The sequence below is a fragment of the Eurosta solidaginis genome, chromosome 5 (genome assembly GCF_040869045.1).
Source record: "Eurosta solidaginis isolate ZX-2024a chromosome 5, ASM4086904v1, whole genome shotgun sequence".
Lineage (NCBI taxonomy): Eukaryota > Metazoa > Arthropoda > Insecta > Diptera > Tephritidae > Eurosta > Eurosta solidaginis.
This window is the reverse complement of record NC_090323.1, coordinates 102,075,435-102,094,285: the sequence shown is the minus strand read 5'-3', so window position 1 is coordinate 102,094,285 and position 18,851 is coordinate 102,075,435. Positions and strand designations below refer to the sequence as shown.

Here is an 18,851-nt window from a genome sequence, read left to right as displayed (position 1 = left end):
GTCCCAAAAAGTGTGCGCTGTTTAAAAAGGAAGTAAATTATTTGGGTCACAAGGTAACGACAGAGGGCATCTGCACTGCGAACGAAAAGATAGAGGCTGTAAAGGATTGGCCAAGACCACAGAACCTATATGAATTGAGAAGTTTCCTTGGGCTGTGCACATATTACCGCCGATTTGTACCAAATTTTTCCAGCGTAGCCCATAGCCTCCATGAGCTTACAAGAAAAAATAAAGCTTTTGAATGGAAGAAGGAGCAAGAAGTGGCTTTCCAAACATTGATGGAGCGTTTGTGCACTGCCCCAATGTTAGCATATCCGATTACAGGAGCAACATTTATTCTAGATACAGATGCGAGTGGATATGCTATAGGAGGCGTTTTATCACAACTGATCGATGGACAGGAGAAGGTAGTTGCATATTAAAGCCGTTCGATTGGAAAACCATAGAGGAACTACTGCGTTACGCGGAGAGAGATGTTGGCATTGGTAGAGTGCATTAAACATTTTCACAAATACCTCTACGGCCAGCGATTCCGTGTCAGGACAGATCACGCAGCGTTGAAATGGCTTCTGCAGTTCCGTAATCCGGAAGGACAATTAGCACGGTGGATCGAGCGACTGCAAAGCTATGACTTTTCCATTGAGCATCGAAAAGGTAGTACCCATGGAAATGTTGATGCAATATCACGAAGACCATGTAGTTTGGAATGCAAGCACTGTTCAAAGGCCGAGGCTAAAGAAGACATTATAGATGTCCGGCTAATTACTATAACGTGTACGGATGAATGGGGCAAGGAACAACTAAGAAAGTGTCAGCTAGAAGATACAGATCTGTCACATGTTATGCAAGGGCTCGAACGAAACGAAAGACCAAACAGAGAAGAGATGTCAGCAGAGAGTCCCGTTGCGAAGTCATATTGGGCACAGTGGAACAGTTTAGAATTTATATCCGGTTGGCTTCATCGAGTATGGGACAGTGAGGATGGTCAATGCAAGAAGAAACTGATAGTTTTTCATAGAAAGAGGATTCCTGACGTGCTCAGTGAGCTGCATAATGGTCCAAGTGGAGGTCATCTTGGAATCACGAAGACGCCCGAGAAAATTAAGCAGAGATTCTATTGGGTTGGTTGCCGTCAGTAGGTCACCGAGTGGATTGCCAACTGCGAGGTTTGCAACAGAACGAAAGGGCCCAAAACACGAAGTCATGGCCAGATGAAGCAGTATATTTCAGGTGCACCATTTGAAAATATCGCCATGGATGTCGCAGGTCCATTTCCTACTGTCAACCGCGGAAACAAATACGTACTGGTGGTTTTGGATTATTTCAGTAAATGGCCAGGGGTATACCCAATCCCAACCCAAGAAGCAGACACAGTAGCAGAAGTGGTTACAAACGATTGCGTTGCAAGGTATGATATACCAATGGAGTTACATTCCGACCAAGGCAGGAATTTTGAATCAGCTGTGTTCCAAGAAATGTGCAAGAAGTTGGGCATTCGAAAAACACGGACAACTGCATTGCATCTTCAGTCCGATGGTATGGTGGATCGTTTCAATAGAACATTGGAAGAGCATTTAAGGAAAGTAGTAGACAAGTACCATAAGGACTGGGATACACACATATCATTGTTCTTGATAGCCTACCGATCGGCAGTACATCAGACAACGGGCCAAACTCCCGCAAAGGTAATTTTTGCAATGACATTCGACTGCCAGCTGATTTGAAGTATGGGATAGATGCCGATGCGGAGGAATGTCAAGAAATCCGCTGGTATCTGGGAAGAAGAGCTGAGAGAGATACACGATCTGGTAAGGCAACGAGCAAAGAATATGAGTGACAAGATGGAAGCGAGGAACGATAAAGGAATTAATTCGGAAGGGTTTCAGGAAGGAGATTTGGTGCTGTTATACAACCCACAATGAAAAAAAGGTTTGTCCCAGAAATTGCAGTGTAATTCGGAAAGCCCATACAAAGTTGTAAAACGGATGAACGATGTAGTGTACCGCATACAAACCATTGGCAAACCACGAACCAAAATGAAAGTGGTTCATTTGGAGAGGCTAGCAGCATTTAAAAAAAAATAAATGTAAGGCGCTATAACCTCCGAAGAGATCTAAGGACGAGCTTCTCTTCCAATTTGCGTCGTGCTCCTCTTGATTTTCCCTACAAATTGGGCGGACGGGACCTACATGTTTTATGCCGACTCCGAACGGCATCTGCAAGGCAGATGAGTTTTCACTGAGAGCTTTTCATGGCAGAAATACACTCGGAGCGCTTGCCAGTCACTGCTGAGGGGCGACCCCGCTTAGAAAAAATTTCTTCTAATTGAAAAACCTTATTTCTAAAATTTTGATGTTGCTTTGCCCGGGAGTTGAACCCAGGGCGTACGGTGTGATAGGCGGAGCACGCTACCATAACACCACTGTGGCCGCCATCTCTAAGCCGATGCTAAGCAGTGACTTGTATGCACATCAATAGATCAATAATTATGTCTACACATATGTACGTACACGCAGCGGAGAAGAGACGCACAAACACATGCAGATATCTTATCTGAGATGCTCCCAAAAGTATGCAATTATAATTGTGGAAGTGTCGCTCACAAATACACGCGCATATGAGAAGGTATACACGTGCATCTGTAGTTATAATTATATAGCAGTAACTAAGTAAATTCTGGAAGAGCCTAGTAGTATGCAAACGAGAAATCACAGAGTATAAAAGGCCGCAACAGTAGAGGCACGACAATCAGTTGATTTAAGACGCTATCTGGCGAGCAATAGTAGTGTTATTCTGAAGAACTTTAATAAAGGCCAATTTGCATTATTAAATAGTGGAGTTATTTATTCAACAGTATAGTGATTCGAATGTTAGCAGAAGATTGCCAATAAGGGGAATTGCAGTAAATTCGTTACATTATTATAAAAAATTTTGCAGCGAAAAAAGCAAGAAAAGCCACTCTTTGATATTCGAACCTTCTATATTGAATAATTAAAATTTATAATCATCATTATATTTATCAGAAATGCACTGTTACCAAATAACTAGAAAAAATTATTTGAAACAAAATGTGGCTGTTAAAAGAGAGGTTTATTTCTACGTTACAATATAACAGTTTAAATAGTAAATATTCTGTGTTAATTTTATTTTCAGCTCATTTAGTTGATGTGGCAAAATTTATTTTGATGTAATCCATCAATAATGATTCATGAATGAGACGTCATTACTTCAAATTAATGAAATGTATTAGTGGATTTTTTATATTTTTCTGTCTACGGCCCTGATGATAGGCCTGCGGTTTGAGAAATTTGAGCACTCGAGTTCGAATCTCAGTAAGGGAGAATACAATGTCTAATTTAAAGATACAAATATATGTGAAGAAATCTTTGGCAGGGTCGAAATATCCAGTATGCTTAATTCCTTTCAGTTTTCCATCATAACTATATATGTAATTCTCCTATATTGCTACAAAAGGCTGGGTACATTCCCAAACATCAGAGTGAAGATATATTGCTGTTTAAACGGTTTTGTTTTTGTATTCAATAATCGAATGTACCTAAATTTAAATTTTTTCTTGGCACACTTATTCTATATGATCACAACTAGAATACAATAATTTAATAAAATAAATTATTGTGAATATTTTTCAAATGAAAATAAATAAAATGAATACATTTTAATGTAACAAAATTACAAAGTATAATATTGTAAAGTTAATATTGTAAACAAGTCTGAATTCTCAAACAAAAAATTTAATTTTGAAAAAAAAAAATACAATTTCATACAATAATGTAGGCAACCTTCATAGTCCGCTGTCTCAATGCACATTAGACTGGGTCGAAAAAAAAAAGTTGCCAATGTCCGCCCCTAAATTTGAAGATTATGTTGAGAGGGTTTCGGAAAACTTGTTTATAATTTTTTTTGATCCTTCGAAATACATGTTTTTTCGTTGTAACTTGGTTATTTGACGTCCGATTTTTAAAATTGATATGTCATTATTTTGGCCTTGAGAAGCTTCACATTTCCGTCTTATGTCCTTTTAAGCTATGAAGTCGTTTTCACATGATTAGGTCAGCTATCAAAAATTTTTTTTATAAAGATATGCCAAATATCATTAATAGGGGAAGTCAAAGTAAATAACTGAGTCAAACCTATTGTTTCGTATTTATAATAATAACGCTATGCGGCAAAATCAACTTTTTTTCTGGGTATTGGACAAAACACACTTTTTTGTAGAGATTGAGGCTTAAGTAAACAAAGTACTATCTCCGTTTTTCGATTTTAGCCTCCAAAAAATAGATATCGGCTTACAAAGTACGAAGTTTGAAATTCTACATTTCGAAATTTTATTCTTTTGTTAACGCGTTCAGAAAATTTTTGTTAGCTGACCTAATCATGTGAAAACGACTTCATAGCTTAAAAGGACATTTAACGGAAATGTGAAGCTTCTCAAGGCCAAAATAATGACATATCAATTTTAAAAATCGGACGTCAAATAACGAAGTTACAATGAAATGTATTTCGAAGAATCAAAAAAATTTAACAAAATGTTTCCGAAACCCTCTCAACATAATCTTCAAATTTAGGGGCGGACATTAGCACCTTTTTTTTTTGTATGGGGACCAAACCAGTCTAATGCACATTATAGCTATCTGCTGTGGTAAAATTTTAATTTGCATTGTAATCTGTTATGGTTCTTTTAAAAAAGAACACTTATTTGTACAAATTCGTGCTGAAATATGTGCATTCTACCACAATATTCTTCATTTTAAGTCGAAAAGTATATCATAAGCAACGGAAGAGCTCTTGGTATATATGATGCAGCCATCCAGAAATTGCGCAAGGCTTTTTTAAGAAGGCTTAAATATATTTTGGCATATGACGAAAGACGAATTCAACTCGAATTGGCCGCCAGAAAATTGCTTTGCTGAATGGAAGCAGGCTACTCAAGCGGATTTGTGTTATCCCGCCGTCTGCCTCTTCTTATGCTCCTCTGTTGATGTTGCTGTGGCACCAATTCATTACTCATTCCAGTGAATACCATATGAAATGCAATACTGTGCATTGTTTATACTTTATTTCCTAATTTCAAACAAATTCGCAACAATAATTAAACTTCAATTTTTTAAACAAAATAAGAAATGCGCACCGAAATTTCAATTGACAAAACAGCTGACTTCGAAAATTAAATAAAAAAAACCCGCGAGAAAAAAAATTCCGAGGGAATATTTAGAATTGGACTGAATATGGTCTAGAAGGTTTCATGTGGTCATACTAAATCTTTCCCGAGATGGTCGGGCTAGTGCCTTAATGGTGCTTGTTACCGGAACGCACCGGATCTATATATATCCTGCAAAGGACCATCAACATCGATAACACTGCCCAAAACCTACAGGGAGGGTCCTTATTGATACAACAACAACAATAACAACTACATAAAAACTTAGAGGTCATGGTATTTCAATTTGCATATTTGGCACTATATAAGCAAAATTTTTGCAAATATGGAAAATACTGCTTGTATGTATATGGCCTGTAGTCGATAGTTTGTAAGAATCGACTAACTGTAATTTAACGGCTATTCGACCGGTTAACCGAATAGCCTAAATGTTTTGACAACGCGAACACTGGTAGTCGACTTTTAATAGTCGACCAATAACATGTTGGAATAATTCGGTTAATCGACTAACCGAATACCAAGAGCTCTAACATGTAGAGATGAATGTAGCATATAAACTCCTGTGGTTCTTATAATTTTTATTTATTCTTCTAATAATAGCAAAGAAATCTGTTCGTCACAAAATTAAAATAAAAAAATTATCTACCACCTGAAAACAACCGGAAAAAAATGATTTATCCTTTACTCGTCACTGAAATAAATTTGGCCCAGGTCTTTATATGTATCATTACTTTGATTCACAAAGCCTACAACCAAAAAATTTAAAATTTTGCAGTTGGGCAGAAACACTTAATTTTCAATTAACTGTACATGGTAGAGATCTGGTTCATATATTAAATCAAATTAGGGCCGTCGTGAATTAAGCTTAAAATCTGTATAATGGTTTTAACAGTTTTTTCTATTGAACTTCTAGGTACGCTTTATAACAAAAATTTGGCATCCAAATATATCGTCAGTAACTGGTGCAATCTGTTTGGATATCCTCAAAGACAATTGGTTAGTATGAACTAAATTTAAAGTAAATCTTAATTATATACAGTGATGTTAAAAACAATTTTAAAAAGCGTTTAAATACAAAATAAGAATTACGAAATACTCACAAAAAAGGATTTTAACATCCAATACTTTAACAAAGTTTTTAAATAATAGCTTGAAAAACAATAGATAGTTTATTTTACTTACTTTTTTTTTAGTAAACCATCGACGGTCTTTAATAGGCTCGATAAAATTAACTTTCCATAGTGCCATCGATAGTTTTAGAGCTCTTCTAAACAGCGTAGCAAGTGTGTTTGAATTTGCTGAACTACCTTGCTGTTTGCATAAAGTTCGCACAGCTCATCATTAAATGTTCTTCGGTACTCGCCGTCGTCAATACCTAAATTTTCGACCACTCGAAATAGCACGACGTGCTCGAAACGTGATTGCAGATCGTGATGTTCGTTTGCCGGGAGGATTTAACTTTTCAGTTGCCCAATTAGTCCAAAGAAGCATTTGTTGACGAAAGTAATTCTTCGCTGGATTTTAAGGCTGACGTTGTTTGTGCTCGATGACAGCTCGATGACAGCAGATCGTATTGTACTCATTACCGATGAAACTAATCTCTCCCTCTTCTTTTTACAGTTAGGAGTTAGCAAAACTTAAGGCGCGGGTGTTCAGGCCGATGATGTCGTTGTTAGCATACGCCAGCAATTGCACGCCTTTACTGTTATTCCAGAGTTCTGCAACTTGTATAAATGTTTCTAGCATTAATTTAAAGAAATCGCACGATAGTGCGTTTAGTCTCGAACGGCTCGGAAGGGTCCTTCCCAATTCCTAATGAACTGATGGTGCTGCTCAACGTCATTTTGCACAGCCGTATACTCAAGTTTTGTGGGTAAACCTAGCTCAGTTTTCGTGCTGACGAAAGCGGCCGTAAAATCGGCGAGGGTTGATGTACGTCAATTCTTTTTTTTACAGATTTTTCCAAGATTTGGCGAATAGTGGTCGGTGGCAGATATACCAGGTCTGAAGCCGCAGTGATAAAGTCACCGATACACGGTGTGCTTCAATCTTTCGCACAATACGCTTAAAAGAACCTACTAAGAAGGTTGAGAGCACCTATTTTCCAATCTTCAGGCATGCACTTCCCCGACCATATTTTGCACAGAAGCTGATGCGTGCGCCTCAACATATCCTCGCTGACGCGTTTGCACAGCTCCGCAGGCGCGCGCGGCCTTTTTTTTTTAATGTGTTTATTGATATTTTGACTTTGTCATAGTTGAGTGGGGGAACATTAATTCCATCAAAATCGATTACGACATCGGGCTCCTCTTCGCATCTAACGAGGGTAGAGAATGTTGAGTGCAGCTATGCATATTTTAAAGTAAATGTAAATATCGCCACATAAAGGGTTAACGCACAAGTCTACACTTCTGTAATTGTCCTTTCCTTTTATGCCATGTCCGTAACCTTTACATTTCCGTAACAAATAAGAACTGATTTGCCTATTGTATTCGTTATTTGATCTCGTCTAGTGCAGTTGTACACCGCCGCTCAGTAAATTTTCGCTAAAGTTATTCCGCATATTAATACAGTTTTCCAACCCTCATATCCCCTTTGTCAAAGTTAATATTTAATTGTTAATTATGGTTAAGTTAATATTAGTTAAGTGAATACTAGATATCTCGCATTTTATTTCGACAATTAATTTGCGAAGGAATTCACCGCAACATTTACTGATCATTCGTCGCCGAATTCGCCATTTCCGCCCTCTTATAATATACATACCAACATACGTGTGTACTAAACTGGCGCAGCATGTATGGAGAAAAATAAAAATTGAAAATCCAAAAGTTTTCGGATCGTAAAACATGAGGTTAGATGCAATAAAGAACGGTATATTTTTTCAACCCGAGCCAATGATACCTAACCGTGCCCATTTGATCCCAAAGTATGGACAATTTGAAGAAATCACAATTTTTACTATCTTTTTCCAATTTTTTTGTTTGAATCTTATATTTATTTATGTGATGCAATTTTAATTGATAATCTTGTTTGCTTTATTGCGGTATGGCCCAATTTATATCGTGAAAGGCACTTGAAAAAAGGCGCTTTCAGCACATATAACTGATTGGTGATACGTGGAAAATACATATGTTTCAGTCAGTTGAGTAATAGAAATTGTGTTTTATGAACGGTGTGTTGAGCCAGCTGCAAGTGAAATAATTATTTTTAAATTTTATGCAAAGGTACTTTTTAAATAGTTTTTCACACTTCACTATAATAATAGAAAGAAAAATTTACAAAAACATTGCAAGACTCCTAACGAGAAGTGTCGTAAAAATGAAGCTGAGTTTAAGGATAAAATTGAAAACTTCATATTTGATATTGCAGCCTTGGGTGCCCTAGGTATAATAAAAATACAGGCAGATAAAGACTTTCTTTTGCTCCAAAGAAATAAAGGACGTCCAGGTAGTATGTATGGTGCTGTACTCACAAGAAAAGAAAAACGCAAAGAGCAACGAATGGAAGAAGAAAGAAAGCGCTTTTAGCATTTAGTTCATAGTAAGTTTACTATAGTCTCTGATACCCAGGATACTGAAAAGGATATTTCAGCTGGCGAAGAAAATGTACCAAAAGATATGAATGAAGGCGAAGATATAGACTGAAGTAACATTAATTTACTATCGAAAAAGGCAAATCGAGGAAAAATTAATTTTATTGATAGGATGCTTGCATGTACCTATAGACAAAAGTAACCTCTCACCAAGAGATGCCATGCATTTGGCGAGTACAACGGTTGCTGCCTTCATAGGTACCATGCAAAAAGTTAATGGAACGCCGTCAATAAAAATGGAAGATGTAATTCTTAATCGAACAACAATACATTCGATCAAAAGAGATTATCGTCGCAGACAAGCTCAGTACATTATTAATGGATTCAATGAAATGGATTTATTAAATATGTTTATAAGCTTTTGGATTCTTCACCTTTCTTTTGACTTGTTTTTGGACATTTTTGTCCTTCACTGGGATGGCAAGCTTCTTCCAGAAATCCGAAGCACAGAAAAGAAAGATAGATTGTCCCCCGTTGTCACAGAAGAAAATATGGAAAAACTGCTGCGGATACCAAAAATTGAAAGTTCAACGGGAGTTGCAATAGCTGCAGAAATACATCATTTTTTGTGCAAGTGGAAGCTCGATGATTTAGTGGAAATTGTATCATCTCATACAACCGCTGCTAATACGGGAGTTAATAATGGAGCAGCGTTCTTGCTTGAAAAAAGATTGGGCCGAAATATATTTTTCTTTCCCTGTCGTCACCATGTTAGTGAGTTGCTAGTCAAAGCAGTGTTCGAACTAAATGTTGGCAAGCCATCAGCACCGGATGTTCTCCCCTATTCAATCGTTTCTCCAACAGCTGGAAAAACAATAATTCTAAGTCTTTCAAAAGTGGAATATTGGACAATGAAGTTCCGAAAGGGTTTACAATAGCTGAAGTTGAAATATGTAATAATTTTTGTCCAACCGATTATAAAGGACTACTACAGCTATCGTTGCTCTTTGTTGGGGAAGACGTACCAAATTTTTCACAAGTACGGTCACCTGAGGCCCTATTCAGTAAATATGAGTTTTGAAATGTACATTTTTCTTTCATACAAATTATATGAAGAAAAAGTGTACAAATTTAAAACTCATAGTTACTGAATAGGGCCCCTGGTGCAACATCACACACAAGGTTTATGTCGAAGTGCCTATATTGCTTCAAAATATTTCTGTTTCGCGAGCAATTCGTGTTAATGATTTCAGAGAGTCTAGGAAGCGCTTGTATTTCTTTTAACCTGCATCTACGTTCCATATTGGTTTGGTTGTGCGGATCCAATAGCTGCGCCACAAAATGACCTTAAGCTTTTCATTTATAAAATTCCTTCACATATTAAGCGAAAAATGGTGGAAGCAATTACTAGCGATAACCAGAAGGAAGATGCTGTCCCAAAGAGAGTTGTTGCAACAATGTCAGAAATAATGCTTTACGGCAGCAAGAATATAATTGATTTTATTTCATCAAGGACTAATACATTCTTTACCCTTAGGAATTGAAGGAAGTTTTTTGGAATCAGATCCTTTAACATGGCAAGAAAGTGAAGACTATATAGCAGGAAAACGTATTTGTCTGTAGTTAATGACGCTGCAGAGAGAGCATTGAAATTTATCTCAGACTTCAATAGATTGCTTACTTATAATGAAGAAGATAAACAGTACTTACTGCAAGTTGCTGAGCACTACAGGCAATTGTATCCGTCTTACACCAAAACATTTCTCATTAAATAGACAATCTAATTCTTCAATTAAAATTGTATTAAATTAAAATAAATTATATAAATTAAGTTTAATTACATGCATATATATTAAATATATATATATTAAATTAAATTATATAAACAAAAAAAAGTTTTGTAAAAATTGTTATTTTTTCAAATTGTCCATACCATCAGGTTGAAAAATTACACCGTTTTTCATTACTCCTAACCTTATATTTTAAGACCCGAAAATGTATGGATTTCGAAAAAAAAGTTACGGCCAGTCGAATTTGTATCGTGATACACAAAAATACGTCCAAATATCAAAAATATTAGAAATGCATTTTCAATAAGAATAAGCTGGTGCTCCCTGAAAAAACTGAAGAAATCATAGTGTATTTAAACATTATAAATTAAAAATTCGTTTGCTAACTTATTAAAATAAATGCAAAAATATTAGTTACAACAACAACAATACGAATTTTCGAGTGAAAAGAACTATGGGTGCATTTGTTAAAACAAAAGTCAAAATCACATATTAGCGCATTTATTAGTTTGTAAAGCATATCGTGTCCTTTAATTGCATTTCGCAAGTGCCAGGGTTAAATTTGCAACTCGCTAATTAAAAAGAACAAAAACCATGTCCAACGCCGTCAAAACCCGTAATTCCTCGCTCAATGTCATCAAAAGGTTTATAGCTAAAAGTACTGATGACGCTTTTTTAATGAATGCAGAAAGTGTACAAAATTACATGAAATTGCTAGATGAACAGTGTGTGGGATTTAATACCGCTCAAGATGCCGTTAAAATTTATTGTGGAAGTGAGAGTATTGAAGTCGAGGAAAATGTTCGCATTCAAGCAGAGATATGGTATTCTACCACGCTAACTAATTTCAATCGCGAAAAGAAAAGTAATGCATGTAATAATGTCGGCTTCGATACGACTTCCTAAATTGGAACACATTATCTGGCGATTCCACAAAGTGGATCGAATCCTTTTACGCATTTTCCTTGTTTGTTGACGCTTAAATAATAAGTGATGGTTTTAAAATATGCGACGCTCATTGCGGAGAAGCTTGGGACCTTTTAAAATCGCGTTACAAGGTAATAAGAGTGATAGTTGAAGGGTATCTTAATGCTATGGGCGATATAAAAAACGCAACTAGTGATACTTCTGACGAAATAAAAGACTGTTCGACGTATTTCAGCAGCACATACGTGAACTTAAAGCTTTAGATCGGCCAGTGCAGTTGTGGGACGATTGGCTTGTGCATGAGATAGTGAACAAACTAACATTCGAGACGCGGAAGCAATGGGAGTTATCACTCGTGAGTGATGAGCCTCCTACGTTCGAGCAATTATATTCATTTTTAGAAATCAGGTGTAGATCTCTGGCTATGCTTTCATCATCAGCAACAACTACACCACCTAGCAAATCTACTCATTAGTTTCACGCAGTGCAAAATCAAAACAGTTCGAATTGCTAATATATAGCTGTGACAAGTTTCGTGATATAGACGTAATAGTCAAGAGTCAAAATTTGTAATAGAAGCGCGCCTGTTTACGAATTGCCTCAGCTCCAGCCATTACAAGGTGAAATGCAAAAGTATGTCCGCGTGTAGGGTTTGCCATCAACGCCATCACACACTGCTTCACAATGCAACTTTTGCAACAAATAACGCAACCACTGCGCCTTAGCCTAACACCGTACCTAGCGCTACTCCGTCTACGCTAACCGCAAACACTGCATCGCAAGCAAACTCAATTGTTACCAGTTTTGATTCCACCGCATATAGCGCTCCCGAATGTACTTCTTCGTAATTCCAACACCCCGCTTAAAGAAAGAATCATAACTTCCCTTGTAAAAATACGTAATTGTTCAGGTCGCTTTCATCCCGCTCGCCTTTTTTTCGATTCGGGATCGCATGTCTCTTTCGTAACCGAGGCGCTAGTTTAGCGGTTGTGTATAAATCGGAACGCTTCTGTAGTCTTCATTAGTGGAATTGGTCATCGCAAGCTCCTCATGGAACTTGGGGGTGGGGAGGGAGGGATACCCTGGAGGTTTAATGTGGCCATATAAACCGTTCCCGAGATGGTCGGGCTAGCACCTTAAAGGTGCTGTGTTATCGGTGCGTACCGGATCTGTATCCGGCAAAGGACCATCACATCGATAACACTCCCCAAAGCATTCGGGGAGCGACCTTATCGCTACAACAATAACAACCCCTGGGCATAACGATCTGCTAGTCGGTATGGACGCCATGGATCAACTACTTTGCTCCGAATTTCGTAAAGGTCCTCCTGGTACACCGACGGCTCAACGACATTACATTAGACATCGATCAGAACGGACGTGTTATGTGTTGCTCTGTGGTTTTGCTAAAATTTAGTGGTAAATGCAAAGAGAAATCTCATAAATTGCTGTTAAACATAAACTAAAAATCAATTATTGAAATTGGATATTTAAACGTATAAATTATTAAGACAGTGACTCTTAAACAAAATAAAAATAAATAAAATTTCAATGATGCCTCAGCTAGAGTTTAAAGATTTCACAGCAAAAATACTGCAAGTGGAAGATATGCTAACATGCAGTGGGGGCTGTAATAATGTTTTTTGTGTGAAGTGTAGCAATTTAAAAAGATCAGAATTAAAATTTAAATATTAAATGGTATTGTAACCAGTGTAGCTTATCAAACATAAATGCAAAATTTATTGAAATAAAACATTCTATTGAAAAAAGTGACTCAAAAAACTTAAAAAGATCAGATGTTAAAGAAATAGTGGAGAATGCAATAACGAAAAAATGCAAAAAATGAAAAATGACTTTACAGTTGAAATAAATGCAGTAATAGAACAAATATTTAGTGAAAGATGCAAAATAGTTATTGAAACAGGAGCTCATAACTGAGATACATAAGAGTCTGAACAGCAGCTGCGATAAATTAAGTGAAATGCGTGCTGAAAAGAAACAAATAAATGCAAAATCATCATATGCAGAATTGGCAAAAAGAAACGAAAACAAAATAGTTATTAAACCTATAGACAACAAAAATACAAAAGAAACTAAGAAAGCACTAAAAAAAGCTCGAACCAACCGAAGGTCTTATCACGACTGTTACTAACATAAATAAAGGTGCGATAATAGTTGAGTGCAAAAACAGTGAAGCAGTAGAAGAAGTACAAAAGAAAGTAAACAAAGAAATAGGTCAAGAATATGCTTCGGAAAAATTGAGAGAAACGAAAAAGCGAAGAGCGTTAAAAATAGTGGGGCTCTCAACAAAATTAAATGATGAGAGAATTATTGAGTGTGTAAAAAAACAAAACGATATTGAAGATAATAAAGAGTTACAAATTATTAAGGTTTATGAAGATCGCAATAAAAGAGAAGAAGTCTATAATATTATTATAGAAACAGATTGTGAAACGTATGAGAATCTAATTGAGAAGAAGAGAATACAAGTTGAATGGGACAGTTCTAGAGTTTTTGAACATATAAATGTACCTAGATGTTTTAAATGTCTAGATTTCCAACATAAAACTAGTGATTGTGCATTTAAACAATCATGTAGAAAATGTGGTGAACAGCATTATGTTAAAGAGTGTAACTCAAACATCATAAGATGTGTTAACTGCTTTGACTTGGTGAGAAGAAAAGTTATAGATGTTGAAGTGGATCACTATGCCTATAGTACTAACAGCCCTGCATACATACGCTATATGCAGAGCAAAAAAGCGAAGAAATAGCAACCAAATAAAAACTTTGAATTTAAATGTATCTATTTAAATATATGTAGTATTATTTCTAACAAAAATGAACTAGAAAATCTTATTGTGGAGCATAAACCTGCGTCACTATTGTGCTCGGAATCATCACGGGTGATAGAATATTTCACTAACCAGTTGAGAATTACAAGCACACTCAATGGCTACTGAAACAAACGAACGAAAAATGTTCATAGTTTAAGTCGCTTAAACATACTCCCCCCTTAGACGGCTTAGTCGTCTAATGAAACTTCCATACGAGCCAGTGATCCGGCTCGAAGGACCATGTCTAAGCTTTGGGCAATTGAGGGCGAGCAGTTTAATAAGAGTTATAAATGAGTAATTTTATGTGCTTGTAAGCGTATGAGTCGTGGCACAGTGGCTGACGTACCCGACCAAACGCCCGGGGTTGCGGGTTCAACTCCCACCAAGCATTCCTTTTTTAAATTTATAAATTATTATTATTAATGGACTGTATTGAGTTTATGGGGTTTTTGATTTAATGTATTCCATTTATTGAATTGGGTAGTTTTAGTGTTATTGGTGTATTTAAGTCATGGGAGGATGCATAGCATCAGTACACCTTTATTTATGTATTTGTGTTTATTTTAAGGGATTCAGTTTATTAAGTTGGGTAGTTTTAGTGTTATTGGTGTGTTTAAGTCATGGGAGGATGCATAGCATCAGTACACCTTTTATTTATTTAATTTGGGGGCGAGCGCTGGGGGCTCTGAGGCTTCGCTATACTGAGCCACCTCATCCTCTATTTGAAGAACCCTTTAAAATGTGATATGGAGGCGAGCACGGGACGGCTCTGAGGTATTGGCACCCCATTTTCTACAAGAAAAACCTCTATTTATTTAATTTGGGGCGAGCGTTGGGCACTCTGAGGTTTCGCTCTAATGAGCCACCTCATCTTCTATTTGAAGAACCCCTTCAAAGTGTGATATGGAGGCGAGCACTGGGCTCTGATGTATTAGCACACCATCCGAAGAACCTCGATTTTAATTAAAAAACTCAAACTATGTCTTTAGAATATTTCACTAACCAGTTGAGAATTACAAGCACACTCAATGGCTACTGAAACAAACGAACGAAAAATGTTCATAGTTTAAGTCGCTTAAACAGATGTTGAAGTGGATCACTATGCCTATAGTACTAACAGCCCTGCATATATACGCTATCTGCAGAGCAAAAAAGCGAAGAAATAGCAAACAAATAAAAACTTTGAATTTAAATGTATCGATTTAAATATATGTAGTATTATTTCTAACAAAAATGAACTAGAAAATCTTATTGTGGAGCATAAACCTGCGTTACTATTGTGCTCGGAATCATGTACCACGGGTGATATTAGAGAAGCAGAGTTACATATTAATGCCTGTACGGTAATTAGATGTGACTCACATAGCAGACACACAGGAGGTGTCTTGATATATGCTCACAAGTCTGTGAAATACAACGTTATATATAATAACGGCATTAATAATAACATTTGGCAATGAGCCAAAATATACTCTTCAACACACGTATCACAGATACAACTGAAACAAAAATCGACCTTCTATACTCAAATTCGAATGATGTTATTTGTCAAAATATGGACAAGTATAAAATATCAGACCATGAAACGATAGAAATAAAAATTAATACATCAGCACCATATAAAATGAGAACAACAAAAACAATTACCTCATGGGTGCTTTATAATAAAGAAAATCTACTTAACTTGTTGCGCGCATGCAGTTTTGTGATAAATGATTCAACCAGTATATAATCCCAATCAGACATAGTAAACAATGCAATTCTACAATGTATGACAGGATTAACATTTGAAAAAGTAGTGAAAGTAAGACTTATGAATAAGTGGTATGATCATGAACTTACGCAATTAAATAAACCTAAATATAATCTTTTAAATGAGTCTAGGCAAACCGGAAATTGGGACAATTATAAAGAAATAAACAAAAGATACAAAAAACTTATCAAAAAGAAAAAGGCAAAATATATGGAAAACAAAATCTTAATTAGTAAAAATAATAGCAAAGAAATGTGGAAAAATCTAAAGCAAACCATAAACCTGAAAAAAGATCATCAAGAAATCAAAAAAATGCAAATATTAGATAAGCAAATCGAAGAAAAGATCGAAATTGCGAATGAGCTCAATAACTTTTTCGTAAACAGTGTTTTAGAAATAAACCAAAGTATCGAACATTTTGATTTAAATTTAACCGTATCTGAGAGCAGTTCGACATTCAAATTTAATGAAGTTGTAGTAGATGACATTGTCAAAATAGTTCGGCTATTCAAGAACAAAATTGGTGTAAAAAATCTTTTATCAGAAGGAGTTTTAAAAGATTCAATAGAGTATACAGCTTATTTTTATGCAAAAATTATAAATGAAAGCATGGAAACGGGCCACAAAGATGGAAAACGTCGACCATTATACCAGTTAAAAAAATAAAAAATATGTATAAACCTGAGGAAATGCGACCTATAAATACACTACCATGTGATGAAAAAATTATGGAAACAGTTATAAAAAATAAGTTAGAAAATTACTTGGAAGACAATAAATTAATAATAAGTGAACAATCGGGATTTAGAAGAAAACACTCATGTGAAACGGCACTGAATATAGCGATCACTAACTGGAAGGAAGATCTAAATAACAAAAAAGACACTGTTTGCGATTTCCTGGATCTGAAAAGGGCATTCGAAACAGTGGACCGAGACATTTTGCTCCAGAAAATGAAAGTCATGGGAATTCATTAAAGTGGTTCCAAAATTACTTGACTGGCAGAAAACAAAAAGCCATAATAGGTGATAAAGTATCGAACGAAATTTCGGTTCCATTAGGGTTACCGCAAGGTTCTGTATTGGCTCCTTTATTATTTTTGATTTATATTAATGATATTGTTAAAGCTGTGAAGTACTGTAACATAAAAGTGTTTGCGGATGATGCTCTGCTTAGAATAAGTGAAAGTAATTGAACAACTGCATTGACAAAAATGCAGTGTGACTTAGATATATAAATGGCTATGTGGTAACAGGCTTAAACTTAACGTGAGTAAAACAAAATATATGGTTATTAGCCGAAAAATCGAAAGCGAAGTTGCGAGTATTCAGCTCAGGGTGAAAGATGAAATGTTAGAGGAAATAAAATCAATAAAATATCTTGGGATTATAATTGAGAACAAACTCAAATTTGACGAACATATTCGATACACTGTAGGAAAGATAGCTAAACAAGTCGGTTTTATGCAAAGAACCTGTAAATTTATAAATAGAGAGTTTAAGGATATTGTATACAAAACATTGATTGAATCTCATTTTAAATATTGCCCATCAGTCTTATTCATTATACCAGATACAAAAATAGACTTCAGATATTGCAAAATAGGTGTATGAGATTTGTGTTACGGGAAAAGTCAGATGCGTCGATAAGCGACATGCTAATGAAACTAAAATGGTTAAGTGTCAAACAAATTATTTTTTATTATACTATGAAAATGATCTTCAATATACGAAAGGGGAATGTACCTGAATACTTAACAAATATTGTTGTATATATTAACGAAACCCATAATTTTAATACCCGTAAAAAAATGATTTTAAACTGCCACTCTATAGAACTGAAGTGGACAAACAAAACCTTTTCCATAAAGGATTTAAAAACTTTAATGAATTGTCTAATGAAATAAAAAATTTTGAAGAAATTTATGTATTTAAAAGCAGGCTATATGAACATTGTAAAACCTTACCTATAAGATAAGTTCTACAATGTGATTTAATAAATATTGTTCAAACTAAGCTTACGCTGAAATAAATAAATAAATAAATAAAATAAATAAAAATAAAACGAACCGTCTTCGGGTGGACGCTGTTTGGCAGTGTAGATATTTCGATGCTGCTGCGCCTCAATTACAGTCTCTGTATTGCGACGTTCAGCTCGACCGAGCGCTTACCCGATTGTGGGAGCTGGAAGAAGCACCTCAGTCACGAAGAGCTTTATTGTTCTTCGAAACCACGCCCAAAAGGGCATCCGACAGCCGATTCATAGTTAAGTTACCGCTAAAACCGAACGTTCCACTTGGAAATTCACGTGAATATGCTGTTCAAAACCTACTACGAATTAGAAGAAGAAATCTTCCGCGTTCAACGATGCCTTATTCGTCGGTCCACAGTTACAATCATCGCTACGCTATGGCCGCAGACATCGCAAAAATGTACCGTCAAGTGTGCGTATCGGCGAAACACGTAGATTCACAACGGATGAAGTGATCAATTCTCACCCATACAGGATTATCGAATGTTGCGTGTAACTGACGGTGTGGCAGCTGCATCTCACCTCGCCGTGAAAGCACTGCAATAAACCGCAAAATGTTCATCATACATTTGTGAAATAATTTTTAAAGATTTCGAAGAAGAGTTACTTCTCCTGCAACGAAATATATCCTATATACTAGAACAAGGTGGTTTCGATCTCCGTAAATGGGCGTCAATTGTTCGACACTTAGCGAAAGTGTTTCGAACGCGCCAGCGACTATATCTCACTTTTTAGTCGATGGTAAAGATGTCATCGCTTTGGGTTGGTTTGGAACATTGACATCAACAAACCGGCTGTT

The 18,851-nt window shown here is 36.0% G+C and overlaps 1 protein-coding gene across 3 annotated transcripts in view; it reads left to right on the top strand.

Moving 5' to 3' along the window:
* Positions 1-18,851, top strand: part of Ubc4 (ubiquitin conjugating enzyme 4) — a 387,349-nt gene that overhangs the window by 291,811 nt on the left and 76,687 nt on the right. For all 3 annotated transcript variants that reach the window (XM_067789894.1, XM_067789892.1, XM_067789893.1), the window contains one exon: positions 6,093-6,175. In XM_067789894.1, coding sequence (XP_067645995.1) covers positions 6,093-6,175 — 83 coding nt within the window. The remainder of the gene's footprint in view (positions 1-6,092; positions 6,176-18,851) is intronic.